The sequence below is a fragment of the Schistocerca americana genome, chromosome X (assembly GCF_021461395.2).
Source record: "Schistocerca americana isolate TAMUIC-IGC-003095 chromosome X, iqSchAmer2.1, whole genome shotgun sequence".
NCBI classification, from domain to species: domain Eukaryota; kingdom Metazoa; phylum Arthropoda; class Insecta; order Orthoptera; family Acrididae; genus Schistocerca; species Schistocerca americana.
This window is the reverse complement of record NC_060130.1, coordinates 412,907,130-412,926,073: the sequence shown is the minus strand read 5'-3', so window position 1 is coordinate 412,926,073 and position 18,944 is coordinate 412,907,130. Positions and strand designations below refer to the sequence as shown.

The 18,944-nt window shown below is 38.0% G+C and overlaps 1 protein-coding gene across 2 annotated transcripts in view; it reads right to left on the bottom strand.

Annotated features, from left to right (window-relative positions):
* LOC124556838 (constitutive coactivator of peroxisome proliferator-activated receptor gamma-like) overlaps positions 1 to 18,944 on the bottom strand; it is a 721,776-nt gene that overhangs the window by 477,235 nt on the left and 225,597 nt on the right. For both annotated transcript variants that reach the window (XM_047130855.1, XM_047130854.1), the window contains one exon: positions 7,200 to 7,566. In XM_047130855.1, coding sequence (XP_046986811.1) covers positions 7,200 to 7,566 — 367 coding nt within the window. The remainder of the gene's footprint in view (positions 1 to 7,199; positions 7,567 to 18,944) is intronic.

Below are 18,944 nucleotides of genomic sequence, written 5' to 3'. Positions count from 1 at the left end.
GATTAACTGATCACAGTTGAGGTTTCACACAAATGTTAAACATTAAATAGATGTTGAATGTGTACAGAGAAGTGAGAAAATAAAACACCTACAGCCATCCTTATGATTTTATTTTATTTTGTCACAACCAGTTTCAACACTTCAATGCATCATCTTCAGGCTGCTGTTGATATGATCCCTATATACCGGGTGATCAAAAAGTCAGTATGGATTTGAAAACTGAATAAATCATGGAATAATGTAGATAGAGAGGTACAAATTGACGCACATGCTTGGATTGACATGGGGTTTTATTAGAACCAAAAAAATACAAAAGTTCAAAAAATATCCGACAGATGGTGCTTCACCTGATCAGAATAGCAATAATTAGCATAACAAAGTAAGACAAAGCAAAGATGATGTTCTTTACAGGAAATGCTCAATATGTCCACCATCATTCCTCAACAATGGTTGTAGTCGAGGAATAATGTTGTGAACAGCACTGTAAAGCATGTCCGGGGTTATGGTGAGGCATTGGCATCGGATGTTGTCTATCAGCATCCCTAGAGATGTCGGTCGATCACGATACACTTGCGACTTCAGGTAACCCCAAAGCCAATAATCGCACGGATTGAGGTCTGGGGACCTGGGAGGAAAAGCATGATGAAAGTGGTGGCTGAGCACACGATCGTCACCAAACGACGCGCGCAAGAGATCTTTCATGTGTCTAGCAATATGGGGTGGAGCGCCATCCTGCATAAACATCGTACATTCCAGCAGGTGTTTATCAGCCATGCTGGGGATGATGCAATTCTGTAACATATTGGCGTACCTCTCACTCGTCACGGTAGCAGTTACAAAACCAGAATCACGCATTTCCTCGAAGAAAAAAGCCCCAATAATGGTAGATGTGGTAAATCCAACCGATACTGTGATTTTCATGTCGTGCAATGGAGTTTCCACGACAGTTCTAGGATTTTCGGTAGCCCAAATTCTGCAGTTGTGGGTGTTGACAGACCCTCGGAGCATGAAATGAGCTTCGTCGGTCCACAACACGTTACTCAACCAATCGTCATCTTTCGCCATCTTTTGAAACGCCCACACCGCAAATGCCCTCCGCTTCACTAAATCGCCTGGTAACAGTTCATGATGCTGATGGTTTTTGTACAGATAGCATCGGAGGGTATGCCAAAGTGCCAACCAAACAGTAGTGTATGGAATGCCGGTGCGACTTGCGACTGCACGAGTGCTGACTTCCCCGTGCTTAGACAAACTCGCTACAGTCTCCATTTCTTCGTGAACTGTCTCAGCAGCATTACGCCTTGCACTCGGTCAGCCACTACGGGTTCTATCATCTAAACAACCCATGGCTTCAAATTCGAAATCATTTTCGCCACAGCTGCATTTGTCAATGGACCTTTACCCGTTCAAAACCCCTTCCTATGGCGATAGGATCATAACGCTGAACTAGCACATTCCCCATTCTGATAATACAGCTTCACTAAAAGCGCCTTTTCAGGTAACGACAACATCCTGCAACTGCTGGCGCATCTGATACTCTCTCTCATTACAGCTCCTTTTATACACGATTGTCATGTGCAGTCACTGACGTTTTGCTGTCCAGCGCCATCTTCAGACATTTTGTGAACTTTTTTTTCCTAATAAAACCCCATGTCATTCCAAGCATGTGTGTCAATTTTTACCTCTCTATCTACATTATTCCGTGGTTTATTAAGTTTTCAAATTTATACTGACTTTTTGATCACCTGGTATATCACATCAGTTGCCAGCATTACTGGATACACAGATAATGTGTCATCACTCCAACCATCAACTGTGAGTTGGTAGTTGGCAGGAGGTCTCTGGGACGACGGCCGTTTACTATTGTGACAAAATAAAACACCTGCAGCCATCCTTATGATTTTATTTTATTTTGTTGCAATCAGTTTCAACGATTCAATGCATCATCTTCAGGCTGTTGCTGATATGATCCCCATATATATCACATCAGTTGCCAGCATTACTGGCTACGCAGATAATGTGTCAGCACTCCAACCATCAACTGTGAGTTGGCAGTTGGCAGTTGATGGTTGGAGTGCTGACACATTATCTGCGTATCCAGTAATGCTGGCAACTGATGTGATGTATATAGTGATCATATCAACAACAGCCTGAACACACTGAAGCGTTGAAACTGGTTGCAACAAAATAAAATAAAATCATAAGGACGGCTGTACGTGTTTTAATTTGTCACAATAGTAAACAGCAGTCATCCCGGAGACTTCCTGCCAAAAGGATGGACATACAAAAACTGTACAGAGAAGGGCTGCACAAACGTTCTTAAGTTTGTTTGACCCATGGGAAAATGTCAGAGATGCAAAAGAAAGTTAGCTGGGAGACACTAGATGACAGACATAAATTGTCTTGAGAAAGCCACGTTACAAAGTTTCGAGAACCATCTTTAAATTATGACTCTAGGAATATACTGCAATGACCCCTATGATGAGAGGCAACATAGTCACTAGGTGACCATGATCTCATGTTTTGACATTTTGTTAATACCGCAAGTCCCTGATCACAAATATTTATTTATTCAATTACCAGTTTCAATCATTATGATCATCTTCAGACTGATCTGTCTTCATGAAGGTAACAGAGTAAGCATATAAATATACAGGGTGAAGAAAAAATGCTGCATGGAAGATCAGCACGCAGTTCCTCACCCAGATTCAGGACAAATGTTTATCTAGCAAAATCAGATCTTGTGCATTTTGAACATATGTATGAAAACAAGGTGCTGGCAGTACTGTCACATCATGCAGGGCATCAAAATGTACAGAGGAATGTGTATCACCCTGCACTTCCCTGCTGGCCTTTGTAGCTCACTAAGCAGACTGCTGGAACATGAAACCCTCATCCAACATGCAGCTATGCTTCGAATGTCAAGTTTCTTTTTTTATTGTTTAGATGTCCATTCCCTATTTCTCATAATTTATAAGCAGAACATCATTTTGTCATGTGGCAATAGCCTATCACATAACAGTGGGCTGCATGTGTCTGCTAACCACACAGTACACAACCATAACTTAGCCTATTAAGTTCATGTAGGACAGCTTCCTGATAGAGTACATAAACAATGAATATGTCAATATGTTTTGATGCTAGGCACGCCCAATAACCAAGCTGAAACTGCTGCTTGTGCATATTCTGAACAGTATCCTCACATGCACCATCCGGATAAGAATGTTTTCCATCAGCTGGAGCAACGCCTCCAGGAAACTGGTAATCTTCGCCCACAAGTAATGGGCACAGGTCATCCAAGGACTAGAAAAATGGCTCTGAGCACTATGGGCCTTAACATCTGTGGTCATCAGTCCCCTAGAACTTAGAACTACTTAAACCTAACTAACCTAAGGACATCACACACATCCATGCCCAAGGCAGGATTCGAACCTGCGACCGTAGTAGTCGCGTGGTTCCGGACTGAGCGCCTGAACCGCTAGACCACCACGGCCGGCAAGGACTAGACATACTCCATAAACAGAGGACATGATTCTTGAAACAGTTCACCAAGCACATCTGCGAAGTACCTGTGATATTAGTAGTGTATCCATCCTCAGCATCTGTAGTCGTTTGAAACGAAATAATAAGAAACCAACTGCATTAAAGAAATTTAATTTTTTTTACCAGTTTTAGGCACTTAGTGCCCTTCTACAAAAGGTTATACCTATTGTACTATTTCTGAGTGTCAGTAAGAAGATGCATACAGCAAAATGCCACAGCCGTGTGGTTCACAGTTGCAAAGTGTTTGCAAATGCAAAGTGGTCGGTTTGAACACCTTCTCTAAAGTGCACGTTGCTCATACATGTACACTATGTGATCAAAAGTATCTGGACACCTGGCTGAAAATGACTTACAAGTTCATGGCATCCTCCATCGGTAATGCTGGAATTCAATATGGTGTTAGCCCACCCTTAACTCTGATGATAGCTTCCACTCTCGCAGGAAGGTGCTGGAAGGTTCCTTGAGGAATGGCAGCCCATTATTCATGGAGTGCTGCACTGAGGAGAGGTATCGACATCAGTCGGTGAGGCCTGGCATGAAGCCAGTGTTCCAAAACATTCTAAAGGTGTTCGATAGGATTTAGGTCAGGACTCAATGCAGGCCAGTCCATTACAGGAATGTTACTGTTGTGTAACCACTCCACCACAGGCTGTGTATTATGAACAGTTACTCGATCATGTTGAAAGATGCAATTGCCATCTCAGAATTGCTCTTCAACAGTGGGAAGCAAGGAGGTGCTTAAAACATCAATGTAGGCCTCAGCTGTGACAGTGCCATGCAAAACAAGAAGGTGTGCAAGCCCCCTCCATGGAAAACATGACTGCACCATAACACCACTGCCTCCAAATTTTACTGTCAGCACTACATATGCTGGCAGATGACATTTACTGGGCATTCGCCATACCCACACCATGCCACTGGATCACCACATTGTGTACCATGATTCGTTACTCCACACAATGTTTTTCCACTATTCACTCATCCAATATTTATGCTCCTTACACCAAGCGATGTGTCGTTCGGCATTCACCGGCATGATGTGTGGCTTTATGAACAGCCGCTCAACCATGAAATCCAAATTTTCTCACCCCCTACCTAACTGTCATAGTACTTGCAGTGGATCCTGATGCAGTTTGGAATTCCTGTGTGATGGTCTGGATAGATGTCTGCCTATTACACACTACGACCTTCTTCAACTGTCGGTAGTCTCTATCAGTCAACAGACGAGGTCGGCCTGTATGTGTTTGTGCTGTATGTGTCCCTTCACATTTCCACTTCACTATCACATTGGAAACAGTGGACCTAGGGATGTTTAGAAGAGTGGAAATCATGCATACAGATGTATGACACAAGTGACACCCAATCACCTGACCACGTTCAAAGTCCATGAGTTCCGCATAGTGCCCCATTCTGCTCTCTCACGGTTTAAAATGACTATTGAGGTCGCTGATATGGAGTACCTGGCAGTAGGTGGCAGCCCAATGCACCTAATATAAAAAACGTATGTTTTTGGGGGTGTCTGGATACTTTTGATCTCATAGTGTATGTACCGGCACTGTGAAGATAAGCCTAGACATCAAACAAATGTTACAGTGTTGCCAGATCCTCATTTTTTAAATCGCATTTCTATTAAACCTAATGGGAGGACTGGGTTTTGCTGAATACACTTTTTTCTAGAACTGGAATGAGGAATCACATGCCAGCCACCAAGTGTGGAATTTTTTCTTCACCCTATATAGCCATGAATGGCATTGTCACATAGAGTAAAATCATGATAAAATGGTACACACTAATTACCTGTGAAGTCAGGTTGTCACTATGCATCACTCCCATAGGTATCTTGAGGACAATATTAGATTAAGTAGAGCACACATACAGGCATTTAAACAGTCATTATTCCATATATGATTGGAATGGGAAAAAGCACTAATAACCTAGACAATGGGAAGTACCTTCTGTGATACACTTCACAGAGGTTTGCAGAGTATGGCTGTACATGTAGTGGTAAACGAATGCTGGGAAGTGTGCCTCCTAAGAACCCATTCATCTCACCAAAAAAAAAAAAAAAAAAAAAAAAGTCACTCACATTAAAGCCATGCAGGATGTTATATCTTTGTTGTAAAACAATGACACCAACACGAGAGTTCTTTCTAATATTGCCTCGAGCTGTGGTGCATGTAGTGTGGTGCTGTGGTTAGCATCGCTGGCTGGCTGGGAGGCTGAGAGTCACCAGTTTAAACCCAACCACCAGCAATTATTTGTTATTTAGTATATACCATTCATGGATTTCTGGAATGTTCAATGGCTGAACAAATACGAGCAATTTCTGGAACATTTAATATTTGTATAAACATCTGCACTCTCTGACCTAGAGTTCAGTTCTGTTCTGGCTGTATGTTGGCGCCATTAATAAACATGCTTTCAGTTCTAAGTGTTGTACTTCATTGACAACTATGACTTCAGATTTGAGCTTGATTGCAATTCTGACATGACAATATAAAACAAATGAAAGAGAGTTGTACTGTGTCTAGTTTCTAGGGATCTGCAGCATAGTTATGTGTCCACCTTCCCTCTTGAGGTTACAAGTACATTTCATCTGTGCCTCCATGGTCACAGCTACTAATGTTTTAAGGCCTATCACAGTGATCAGTGGTTTAACACCTGGGAGTAATTTTGTGCTGAGAAATAATGCCATGAAACACATCTGATTTCATTTTCACAAACATATGTCATATTCAAACTCATATGCATATGATAAGTTTCAATTGTATATAGTTTAAATCATCAGATTTCTTTAAAACTCTCCATTCATAAAAAATCACAATAAAGTAATCAACAGTGGTGGCTAAACTGAAATGCTCTACAAGAAGTGTAATTTAGCTGTAAGCTGGATATACTCACATTGGTAAAACACAGTTTGAATGTTTTATTCTTCATAGCTTAAACAATACTCTTTCTGATCTTTTAAGAAAAGCAGTTATTACCTTTAAGGATATTTACAACAAAATACGAGGTTCATATTCTAATCTGTGGCTAGCTCACTCAGGTGTTTGTAGGCCATAAATTTGAGTATGGATTGCAAGGTAAGGTATTTTCTGGCATTTATCACATATGTAAAGGTTTTCCAGAGATTAAAGTCACATTAAGAACCAGGATTTCTTGGAACCAATGAGGACTTATGCTTTGTATAACTGTACATAACCGAATGAGCTACTAAGCCTTGTATGTTAAAAATAAACAGTCCAATAGATTCAACAGATTGCAGTTCTTGGTCAGGAAGCTGTGCTTGAAAAAGTTCCAGATAATATGGCAAATAAAATAATAATGTTATTGCTTCATACTCATTAATTTTTATTCAAAAGACTAATACTGACTTATGTCCTCTTAAATTGTCAATAATGTTGACTATTCTCTGCGACACATAAATATGTTTTAATCAATTTATGTTCCTGCTTTGAATTTTCTTAATAATTAATGTTGGTGAGACAACGCAGGCAAATCACAGGAAACATATGACTCCAGCTGACACTGTTCAGAGCTCTGATTAAATGACCACTTGCATAATTTTATGTTAGTAAGCAAAATTAAATGATCAAAGTGAAATACAAATAATTTGTGCAGATTATAATTATAACTTTAATGTTTCTGTTTCCTACCTCACAGCCACAAAAGTGTTGAAAAATATATCTGGCATAATAATGAAGGCCTATAGGCTGCTTCATCCAGTTGGGAAGCTGATCAACCTGTGCATGATTATTATCCAACCAGTAAAAGAACTTTCTATCTGCCTCCTTATCTTTTCTTCTTCGTTCACTCAAAGTTTCTCTTTTTGCATTTAGTGCTGGACCGTCAAAGAAGAAAACTAATTTTATATCTTTGTCTTCAAATGACTTCACAAATTTAATGCATTCCTCCCTAAATTCTTTGTACTGTCCACCACATGTCCAGTTTAGCTGACCATATATTGTTTTAAGACATGATGGTCCATCAACAACAATCACTGGTTTTCTGCCATTCTCAAATCTGAAAGAAAACATTAATAATATGAATATTAATTACATCAGCACACTAACAGTTTTGAATAAATGTAATTGTATCATTCTCGATGTATTAACTCTCAATCTCTGAAATCTATTCAAATTTAATAATGCCTAACACCATAAAAATTATGGTGAACAATTGATCTTGTGAACATTTTTTGAAACAATAAACACCATAATTACAAGCAAGACAATGTATAGGTAGAGGTAGTGCATAACAAATAATGATCTTTCAGTAAATATTAGGATATATGCAAATAAAAAAACATATCCCAATGACTTTAAAATCAATTATTCAATAAAAATTTTGGACCTGACTTATTCACGTCAAATACAGTAATTATTTTCTAAGAAAGTATATATTTTCCCTCAGTAGAAGATTTTACAAGATCACTTTATACATAGTGAGATTACGATGATTCTGAGGGTGCACTGGAAAAGATGGAAATAACATTGGTGCTACAAGTGAGCCTTTGACACCGGCAGTACCACTGCTGAATGCAGTGTGTAGAACTTTCAGCTGTTGGACTAAATGCGCACTGAGAACTGGTCAGTTCATTTCTGTGTCTGTAGTATTATCATCTACTTGAACTCAGTTGCGAGTGTGACTGGACTAGACTCCGATTTGGCTTCTTCCTTTATTGATAATTCACTCTGGCTGGCTACGGGCTTGTGCGTGACTCTTGAGCAGATTTTCACATTACATCTGTGCTAAATTGTCTCTGTTCAGCTTGTCGTTTATTTTTCTTAAATCTGCTGTGCAAGCTAGAATACTGGCACAAGGTTTACTATATGCTATAAAGTGCAAACTTTTGTCATAAAAGTTTGAGTGCAGAAGTGTTCTAGAAGATCAAATGGACAAATAGGCATTGAAAAAGGTATGGAAACACCGAAAACACAACACAACACATTATCATACATAATACAATGTAGAAAACACACTGGCATTCGAAATAGCTTTCATTCATCTCCTGTATGGTTTCCAAGATCTTACACAATTCTTCGTGAAAGGTATGGGCACATTCAGGTAATTATGATGATGAAGGTGGATAGAGATCACTCACCCTCCTCTCCATAGTAGACAAATGCTCATTAAATTGCAATCTGGTGACAGTGGTGGCCAGAGGAGATTCATCCTCATGCTCATAAACCCAGTCTTCAATTATGTGAGCTGTGTGGACATCGGTCCTGTCATCTTGGGCACAAGATCACCACTGGGGAATAAACATTGTACCTTGGGATGGACCTGACCATTTATACTATCACATAATCCTTGGCAGTAATGCCACTGTGCACAGTAACCATGGGGCCCATGAAATATCAAGGTAAGGCTGCCCAAATCAAACACTGAACGCCAGCCATGTTTCACTCTTAGGACATAAAGTCAGCCATAAGTTGGAAACAGAGTGAAACAAGACTCATCCAACCAAATGACTTTCTTCTATTGCTCCACAGTCCAGGTTTTATGGCTTCAGCACCATGTTTCCCTGTTACACAAATTTGCATCAGTGATGAGTGGTTTTGAAAATTCCAGCTCAGCCTGCAATTCCCTGCTTATTGAGCTCCCTTCATGTTGTTTTGGTACTGACAGGGTTTACGAGCCCAATACTCAGTTCTGCAGTGACTTCCGCAGCTGTTGTCCTCTTTTCATCACAATCCCGTTTAATGACCATCTGCCACAATCACTCAACACACACTTTTGTCTGTGTTGTGAGTTCATAGATGATGATTGTTCCACTTTCCCGGTATCCAGTATAAATCACTGATATAGTACCTATCGAAACACCTAACACTTTGCCCCCTTGGTTATATAAGTGCCCACCATATGCGCACCAACAATTTGCCCACATTCAAATTCACTTAGCTCTGACATAATACATTCATAATTACACAGAACAGTATTCTGAGCATGGCTGACACCTGCATTGCATTAAGGACACTGCACAGGTGCTGTTTGTAGTCAATACAACAATGCAGCCTGCAGGCTTGGCTAGCATCTACATTTACGTTCAAGCATCTACCAAAAGGAATGCATTAGGCGCAAAAATGCCACTTACAGTACATGATACGAGGTTTGAGAATGTAAACAAATTTAATATACTCTATTCTAGTAAAAGTATTCCAGTGAATGACTCAGAACTGAAGCTGAATTCGAATGTTAAAGTGACCTTGGCAAACGTTCCAAAATGTGTGAATTTGAATCTTAAAGTGACCTTGGATAACGTTCCAAAAAATGTAAATTGTCGTAAAAAAGTTATGTTTGATTTGCCAAAGTCTGAACTACCAGCAGCAAGAAGTGAAATTTATGCTGAGAATAAAACAGAGCGTGTTCATATTTTTGCTGACAGTCATGGAAGAGGTGTGGCCAAAATTGTAAAAAACAGTTTTAATAGTGCTAATGTTTGTGGAATCATGAAACCTGGTGTGAAAATTCAGGAAGTTGTAACAGGCTGTGATCCTGAAAGAGTAAAAAACGATTACGTGATTATAATAGGTGGTTCAAACAATGTAGCCTGCAATGAAGGTTTTGATGTTACATGATCACTCAAGGAGAAATTAACGGCTCTTCAGCATTCTATGGTATTTGTTGTGAATATTCCTTAGAGACATGACTTAATCCCACAATCCTGTGTAAATGAAGCTGTTATTCAAATGAACTCTAAATTAGTGAAGACTTGCAAACAATTTAGCAATACTTGTGTAGTAGATACGAGTAATTTTCAAAGAGAGTTGTTTACCAGACATGGTATGCACCTTAACAGGTCAGGTAAACAAGCATTACGTACTCTTTTACATGCAGCAATCATGGAAGAAATCAACAAAATATCTCCCCACTCAGAGCCTATTCCCCTTAAATGGCTCCAGCAATCACATCAGACTAATTTTCAAGTTCAGAATTTCAGCGATGCAGTTAAAAATGAGCCTATTGTTTCTAAACCCACAAGTACTTTTTAGGCGAAAGCAACAGTTCTCAGCAAATATGAAAGCTATGACAATTTTTCACCATAATGTAGGAGGACTTACAAAGTTAACGAAATTTCTGTTCTTTTAGATGACCTACAAGAGGTAAATGATGCTGATGTTCTATGCTTTAGTGAACACCACATGAGAGATGTTGAAATGTTACAGCTCAGTGGTTACTGTCTAGCTGCACATTACTGTAGATCTATCATGAAGAATGGTGGAGTAGTACATACTTAAAAAATAACATATCATATACCACATTAGATTTAAAGAGTCGCTGTATTGAACAAGATATTGAAATATGTGTGTAGAAATAACTATAAGTGACCGTACGGTTATAGTGTTAGCACTATACAGAGCTCCCTCAGGGAACACTAATGTGTTCCTGAGGCAGTTAGATTCTGTCTTATCCCAAGTGTACTCAGCATCTAAGAATCTAATAATTACAGGTGATTTCAATGTAGATTTCCTAAATGAAAGCAATGCTAAAGCAGATTTAGAACATCTAGTTGATTCTTATAATCTGATGACAGTAGTAAATTTTACAAGTAGAGTTACCGAGAACTGTCAAAGTCTGATTGACAATATATTTATAGATAAGTCAAGAGTCAACAAGATCAGTGTGTGTCCAATTCTTTGCCTTTCTGATCATGGAGGTCAGTTGCTTACTTTCACTGACATCAATCTGTGCAACAGTTCTGAGAATTCTTGGAAATCTTTTGGAATAATAAATGATGAAACCATCAAAAATTTCAACAACAGCCTGCAAAAGATAGATTGGAGTCCAGTTTTCAATGAAGCAGATGTGAACAAAAAATATAATACATTTCTAAATGAATTTATGTCTATTTTTGAAGCCACTTTTCCTAAAAAAAAATAATAATAATTAGAAACAGTCATGAAAGCTCTATCAATAAGTCATGGATCACTGGACGGATAAAAACATCCTGCAGAACAAAGAGGATGCTATATAATTCCCTCAGAACTTGTAATGATCCAAAAAAAAAAATGTCTGCACTACAAACTTTACTGCAACATCCTAAAGAATGTAATAAATAAGTCAAGAAATATATGCATTAAGTCTGAAATTGATAAGTCTGACAACAAAATAAAAACAACTTGGTATGTAATAAACTGGGAAATGGGCAAAAGAAAAAAAAAAAAAAAAAAAAAAAAAAAAAAAAAAAAAAAAAAAAAAAAAAAAAACAGGGAACTTAAACAAGGTAGCAATATTGTAAAGAAACCTGAAACGGCTGCAGAAATCTTCAACAGACACTTTTTGTCAGCAGCAGAGAAGACAGGCTGCAAAGGTTCTGTGGATGAGTCATTGGCTCTTCTACAGAAAGCTATCAGCAATAGACCCCCCACAGGTATCCTTATCTCATGTTACAGTAAAAGAGATTGAACGAATTAATACTTCATTAAAAAATAAAAAGTCTGTAGGTGTGGACAATATTTCCTGTAAAATATTGAAATGTTGCTATAAATATGTAAGTCCAGTCTTATGCAACATATTCAACACATCACTGCAAGAAGGAATTGTCCCTGACAGGCTAAAACTAGCTGTAGTGATACCACTCTTTAAAAAAGGTGAGAAAGAAAATGTTACAAATTATCGCCCAATCTCCCTTTTAACTATCTTTCCAAAAATTCTTGAAAAACTGATGCACAGGTTGATTGTCAAACATCTCAGCTTCCACAATATCCTAAACAAAAGTCAGTTTGGTTTTTGTGTAGGTCTTTGTACAGAACAAGCAATATTCTCTTTCACCAATCAAGTTCTGGAAGCCATGAACAAAAAAAAGTCTCCAGTAGGTGTTTTTGTGATCTCTCTAAAGCCTTTGATTGTGTAAACCATCTAATTCTTTTGAAAAAAGCGGAATATTATGGTTTGGGTGGTATCGTTGGTTCATGGTTCCAGTCATACCTAAAGGACTGAAAGTAGACTGCAATGCTGAATGGCACATCTGGAGAACCTGCCTCATCTGAGTGGGGCACAGTAAGTTGTGGTGTGTCACAAGGCTCTGTTTTGGGTCCACTGCTGTTTCTCATCTTCATTAATGATCTCCCACTTTGTTCTGATACAAAGAGTAAATTTACTCTTTTTGCAGATGACACTACAATTCTAATTGATGATTTTACAGACAACAATCTTGACCAAACTATAAACGAAGTTTTCAATGATATAGTAAATTGGTTTTCTTCAAATGGTCTCTCATTGAATACAGATAAAACCCTTTATATGAGATTCCATACTCCACAAAGAAATCTGGAAAAAATTAACGTTTAAGAGTAGAGATCAAGCAATACAAAAAGTTGAGGTTACAAAATTCCTGGTTACTTATAAAGACAGCAAATGTAATTGCTCGACACACATTCTTCATCTTTACAAAACACTTAACTCAGCAATATTTGCACGATGGGTTATTGCTTCAGTGGCTGACGCAGATACTATTAAGGCTTCTTACTTCGGCTATTTTCATTCATTGAAGTCATATGCTACTGTATTCTGGGGGAACCAACCTCTCGCAAAGAAAATTTTCACTGCACAAAAAAAAGCCATCAGAATAATGAGTGGTGTCCATCACAGACACTCTTGTAGATGCTTGTTTCGAAAGGTGGGGATCCTTACCACCGCTTCACAGTATATCTTTTCTTTGTTGACCTTTGTCTGTAATAACCCTTATATCCACAAAGATAACAGCCAATTTCATAACTATAACATAAGCACCAAAAACAGTCTGCACATTGAATTGAAAAGTCTCACTATTGTTCAAAAAGGAGCTTACTACTCCAGTATTAAGCTGTTTAATGCTCTCCCACCACACATCAAATGCCTTAATAATAGATTGCGAGCATTCAAATAAGCTCTCAAGGAGTACCTGATAGAGAAATCTTTTTATACAATTGATGAATATGTGAAAGAAAAGCCGCGCAGGATTAGTCGAGCGGTCTAAGGCGCTGCAGTCATGGACTGTGCGGCTAGTCCCGGCAGAGGTTCCTCCCTCGGGCATGGGTGTGTATGACCTTAGCAGTTAAGTCCCATAAGATTTCATACACTTTTTTTTTAAAGAAAATGTATATAATCACTAAACTTGCAAGTGTTGTATAAATAGTGTAATTAATTTTGTTTTGAATAGGCATATGAAAATTGTTTATAGTATTTCTGTATCTCCCTTCGAATAGTGAACTTATCTTGATTCCTGTATATATTACTCATCCTTAACATGTGAAACAAAAACTTTCTGTTAATTGAATGTGCGTTTGTTTAGTTGGTATCTTATTTACATTCTATCTTTTTGTTGCATTTATGTAAGATATGTTTCAGGTCTGTACAATCAGACAAATTCCATATCATATATATATATATATATATATTACTTATCCTTAATACGTGCAAAACAATTTTCTCTTTATTGATTGTGCTGTTGTCTATTGCTTTTATTTACATTGTATCTTTATTGTATGTATTTACACAAGTTATGCTTCAACTATGTACAATTTGACATGTTCCATATCCTTGCGATTCACTCACTTCCAGGATCTACGGGACATGAAATACATAAATAAATAAATAAGCATGCAGTTCTTGATGTGTTTCCATATTTTTGTCCAACCCCTGTACATAAGAGTCAGTATTAATACTATATCCTTTACTTGTTAATAAGGTGAACTTAATGTTCGCCAAGAAGTGCTGCAATGAAACCTAGCATCTCTCAAAGGAAAATACTTACAGTTAAGCAAACAATTATTTCTTTAAATTACTTTGTAGACCACTGAAGACACTTAAAACAAGTAGGTGAAATAAGTTTGGTCAAAAATGAAAGTAAAATTTGTAACACCATAGCTCTAACACTGTACTGATTTATTTTGCCTTTTGTTTTGTTTAATGTTGTAGTGTTGAATTTCTGTAAAATTTGTTGGATTGAATCAATACCATGAGAGTGTTTATTCTTTTCTCTGTTAAAAACTTTGATGTCTTTTAGATTGTAGGAAGTGTAATCTCTGTAATATGTACAATATGAGTAAATTATATGTTTTGTCTTTGCCACATAATCTCTTTGGTTAGCTTTAAAATTAAATAATTTTGTGTAGAACTACCAATATGTGCAAATGTTCTGTTTTATTTAAAGTGTTTGTTTGCTGTTATGTAAACTACTGACCTTCACTTAGGATTATTAGTTATTTTGTATGTAAAAGGTGTTGTGGTTCCCCTCGGGAACAGAAGCATGCAGTGCGCACAAATTGTGGTTGGCATAGGTAGAAAAGGTGGAATCAAGAGTCAGTCAGGGACGAGCTACCAAACAATCAACTGCTCATGTAAAAGTTGTGTATTGTGCTGGTGCCGAGAGAGGCTTTCTGTGCCACTTTCCAATGCCTCAGATAGATGGATAAAGACTAGAGCTATTCTGAAATTGGTATCTATCATCGCCACCAAGAAATGACAAGAGTCCAGCAATTCTACCAGCAAATCCACCTACCAACATGCACTCGCCACCACATTGCGCAATCACTGTAGTAGAACAGAAGAACAATTGTAATGTACAGTGAAGGATCAGCTCATTGGATGTGTTAGTGTGCTCAACTACAAGGTAATTTATAACTGAATTTATGTACCTACCTTAATTTTTTCCTTATCACAACACCTCTCAGGTTCCTCTCCATTAGAACTATGGTTACCGAGTATCCTTTATTGAAAGCATATTAAAATTAATATAGCAACAGAGTGTGCTAAGATTAATAATGTTTGTTGAAAGGATCCAACAAATATCTCAATTTTGTGTACCATAAGCAGTACTGTCTGTAATCATGTGAAATGGCTCACTTAAAATTGAATGACGTAAAATGTTTACCCTTACTAATTCAGTTTTTAAATTTTCAAAATCTTTCTGACATTCAGGCTGTTCAAATGTGTGCTGAGAAAAACTTGCCCCTTCACAAATTTGAGGTAAAACCCACAAAGACCTAAAAACTCTTAATTGTTTCCTGTTCTTTGGAAGAGGACACTTTTCAATAGCATTAAGCTTTTCTGGGTCTTTGCCAATCCCAGATGTGGTTATTATGGGTCCCAAAAACTTAATTTCTTGTCTCACAAATTCACACTTTTTTAACTTCAAAGTCATGCCCCCTGCTTGAAGAACAATAAGGGTTTAACAGGTCACAATGTTCTTCCCAATTATCAGTAGCAATTAATAGGTCGTCTACATATGCAATCAATCTGGCACAAAGTTCTTTTCCTAAAACAGAATACAAAGCCCTAATGAAAACAGAAACAGATGTACTTAAACGAAATGGTGCAACTTTGTATTGGTAACATTTTCCTGCAAACAAAAAAAAGCTGTATATTTCCTAGAATCTTTGTGTAATGGGATTTTCCAATATCTGCCAGTGAGGTCTAGACTGGTCAGATATTTTACATTATGGAACTTTTGTAATAAATCATCTAAATTTTCAGGTCTGTCTACTTCTCTCCTGACAATTTTATTCAGTTTTCGTGCATCAATGACTACTCTTACGCCTCCATCCTTCTTATTGACTATAATAAATGGACTATTGTATTCACTATTGCTTCTCTCTATTACCCCCCATTCCAACATTTTACTAATTTCAGCTTGTACTGCTTCTTTCTTAGCTATAGGTATTGGGTATGGTCTGACAAAGTATGGTTCATGTTCCAGGACATCCATACGGTATTCAAAATTATTTACGACACCTGGTTTATCAGAGAATACTTCCTTATTATTATTCAAGATATTAAATACATCCTCTTTCTGTTCACATGAGATCTCCTGGATAACATCAACAATCTCCCTTAAACTGTCAGTTTTTTGATCATCCTGCAATAAATCTTTCACATGGTATATTTCATATAGTTGGGATAAACCATCATTTTCAGATCTTATTTTTAACAATATGGGTTCTATATCAACATCTTGGACCTGGTTGTGACCTTCAAATTTAATTTCTATTGTATTGGTTTCCCTATTAACAGTTCTACTACCACAATCTAAAATTACTTTTTCCTTGTCTAGCCAATCAATACCTGTTCAAATTTTTGACTTTCTATTTCAAAGTCCATCAATACTTGTTTTCAAATGGGCTTGCTGGACTTACCAGTAGCTCCTATAATTTTTACTCCACTCACAGACATTATTACTAGCCCTGGTTTACATGGAATATGATCAAAGAATGATTCATATATGGCACTGATTTGGGATCCTGTGTCGAAAAGCACTTGCAGCTCAGGGTTATAAACATTTACAGGTATTATGGTTTGTTTAATAATTCTGTGTTCCTTTTCCTCCTGTTCTTTCCATAACAGATCCTACTCAATCATAATGTCTTTCCAAGAAATATTACCTACTGATTTCTGTTGTATATCAGGTGGCTTTTTGGGTTTGTTGACCTCTACATCTTTACAGATTTTCAAGAGATCATGTTCTACTATATTTATATCAGGAGGTTCTTTAGGCTTCTGTAAATCTACTTCTTTCATTACATGAAGTAAAGCTTGCCCTAATATAATGTCATCTGACGGCTCTTTCGGTTTTGTTTCGGTTATGCATTCCGGATTTTGTTTCGAAAACATGTCATTCAGTTTTTTCGTAGCCTCTTTCTGCAAAGGTATAATTACGTTTGTCTACCTCTGAAAACTCATCTGTATCTGAATCTGTAGTCTCTCCTTCATCTGAGCTATCACTAAGCTCTATTTCGTTATCAGATTCGAGCAGGAAAGCAACTTTTAAACAGTGAGGCAGATTATCTCTAGATGTTTCAGCTACCTTGATTTTTGGATTATTTTCTACACAATGCACATCGTTTGGACACTCGGGTACTTCTGTTTGTATCACTTTGAACGATTTCAGCCTTAACTTCATACTTAGTATAATCGTCATTTACTTCGATAACCTTCATTTCATTTTCTTCCTTGCTATCCTTCTCAAGTAATTGTGCGAAATTCTTACTAGACCCTTCTGCATTAGAACTACAAAACACCTTTCCATCAACAATAGCTTCACCTGCACTGCTTATAATGTCATGTTTACTAATGTCCTCCTTTACATCACTTTCACCTATTATTAATTGTGCACATGTCTTTTGCGTGGCATATTCTACCTTCCTTTCCTCTTTACTCATCATAACCTCACCCACGTCTACGTCTTTTACCTCATATACATCATTAACAACACAAATATTCTTCTTTTCACTCGCATTTTCTGGCTCTCTTTCATTCTTTAATAATGCCTTTTCGCATGATTCTGATATTGAGTTATCCTTATCATATGACATATTAACTTTATTTTCAGTTTTACATTCGTCTATTACTAAAACCGGCTAACGGAAGTGTCCGATGCTGCCTTTTACGTTTCTCTCTACGGCAGCCATCTTGTTCTGACCTCGATTTGTGTGTGTTGCTGAGTACAATGTACGGTGCTCCGGCAAGCGCTGCCCCAAGCACAAGCCCACTGGGCTTGCCACTATGTATCACTCTGCGCACGTCACCCCCAGGCTCGTCCTTAAACTTCCTGCCCTGTATTTTACATCCTTCTTTCTCGAATTTATTATCTGACGTCTTTTCTTTTAGCCCAAAACCGGTTTCCACGTGAATCCGGCCCGTAACACACGTGGTTTTCAGTTTTCCACTCCATCTCTATTTTGGAAATTCTGTGCCATGTATCCCCTACCGCGCATCATATAGCTTCCCCTTCCTCTCACGCGACCTCTTTGAATCGTGTTTACACGACAGCTATCATTTTCAGGTCGTTCATTTTGGTCATTACTTTCTCTCGATTAATTGTTGTTATTATTGTGACGAACTTCGCGATTTCCGCGCCAATGGTCTTCGTCTTCGACTCTTTCCAAAAACGCTGCAAAATTCCTATGATTACTACTCACATATATTTTTGAATCCTGTGGTAGTTTCTTCCAAAGTTCCCAAACAATTACGGTTTCAGTGCGCCTGTTTTTCAGGTGTATTAATTTCCTATATCATGATTTACAAACTTCTTTCAAGGTTTGCCTCCCTCTAATATCATACATTCAGGCCATTATACACTCCTGGAAATTGAAATAAGAACACCGTGAATTCATTGTCCCAGGAAGGGGAAACTTTATTGACACATTCCTGGTGTCAGATACATCACATGATCACACTGACAGAACCACAGGCACATAGACACAGGCAACAGAGCATGCACAATGTCGGCACTAGTACAGTGTATATCCACCTTTCGCAGCAATGCAGGCTGCTATTCTCCCATGGAGACGATCGTAGAGATGCTGGATGTAGTCCTGTGGAATGGCTTGCCATGCAATTTTCACCTGGCGCCTCAGTTGGACCAGCGTTCGTGCTGGACATGCAGACCGCGTGAGACGACGCTTCATCCAGTCCCAAAC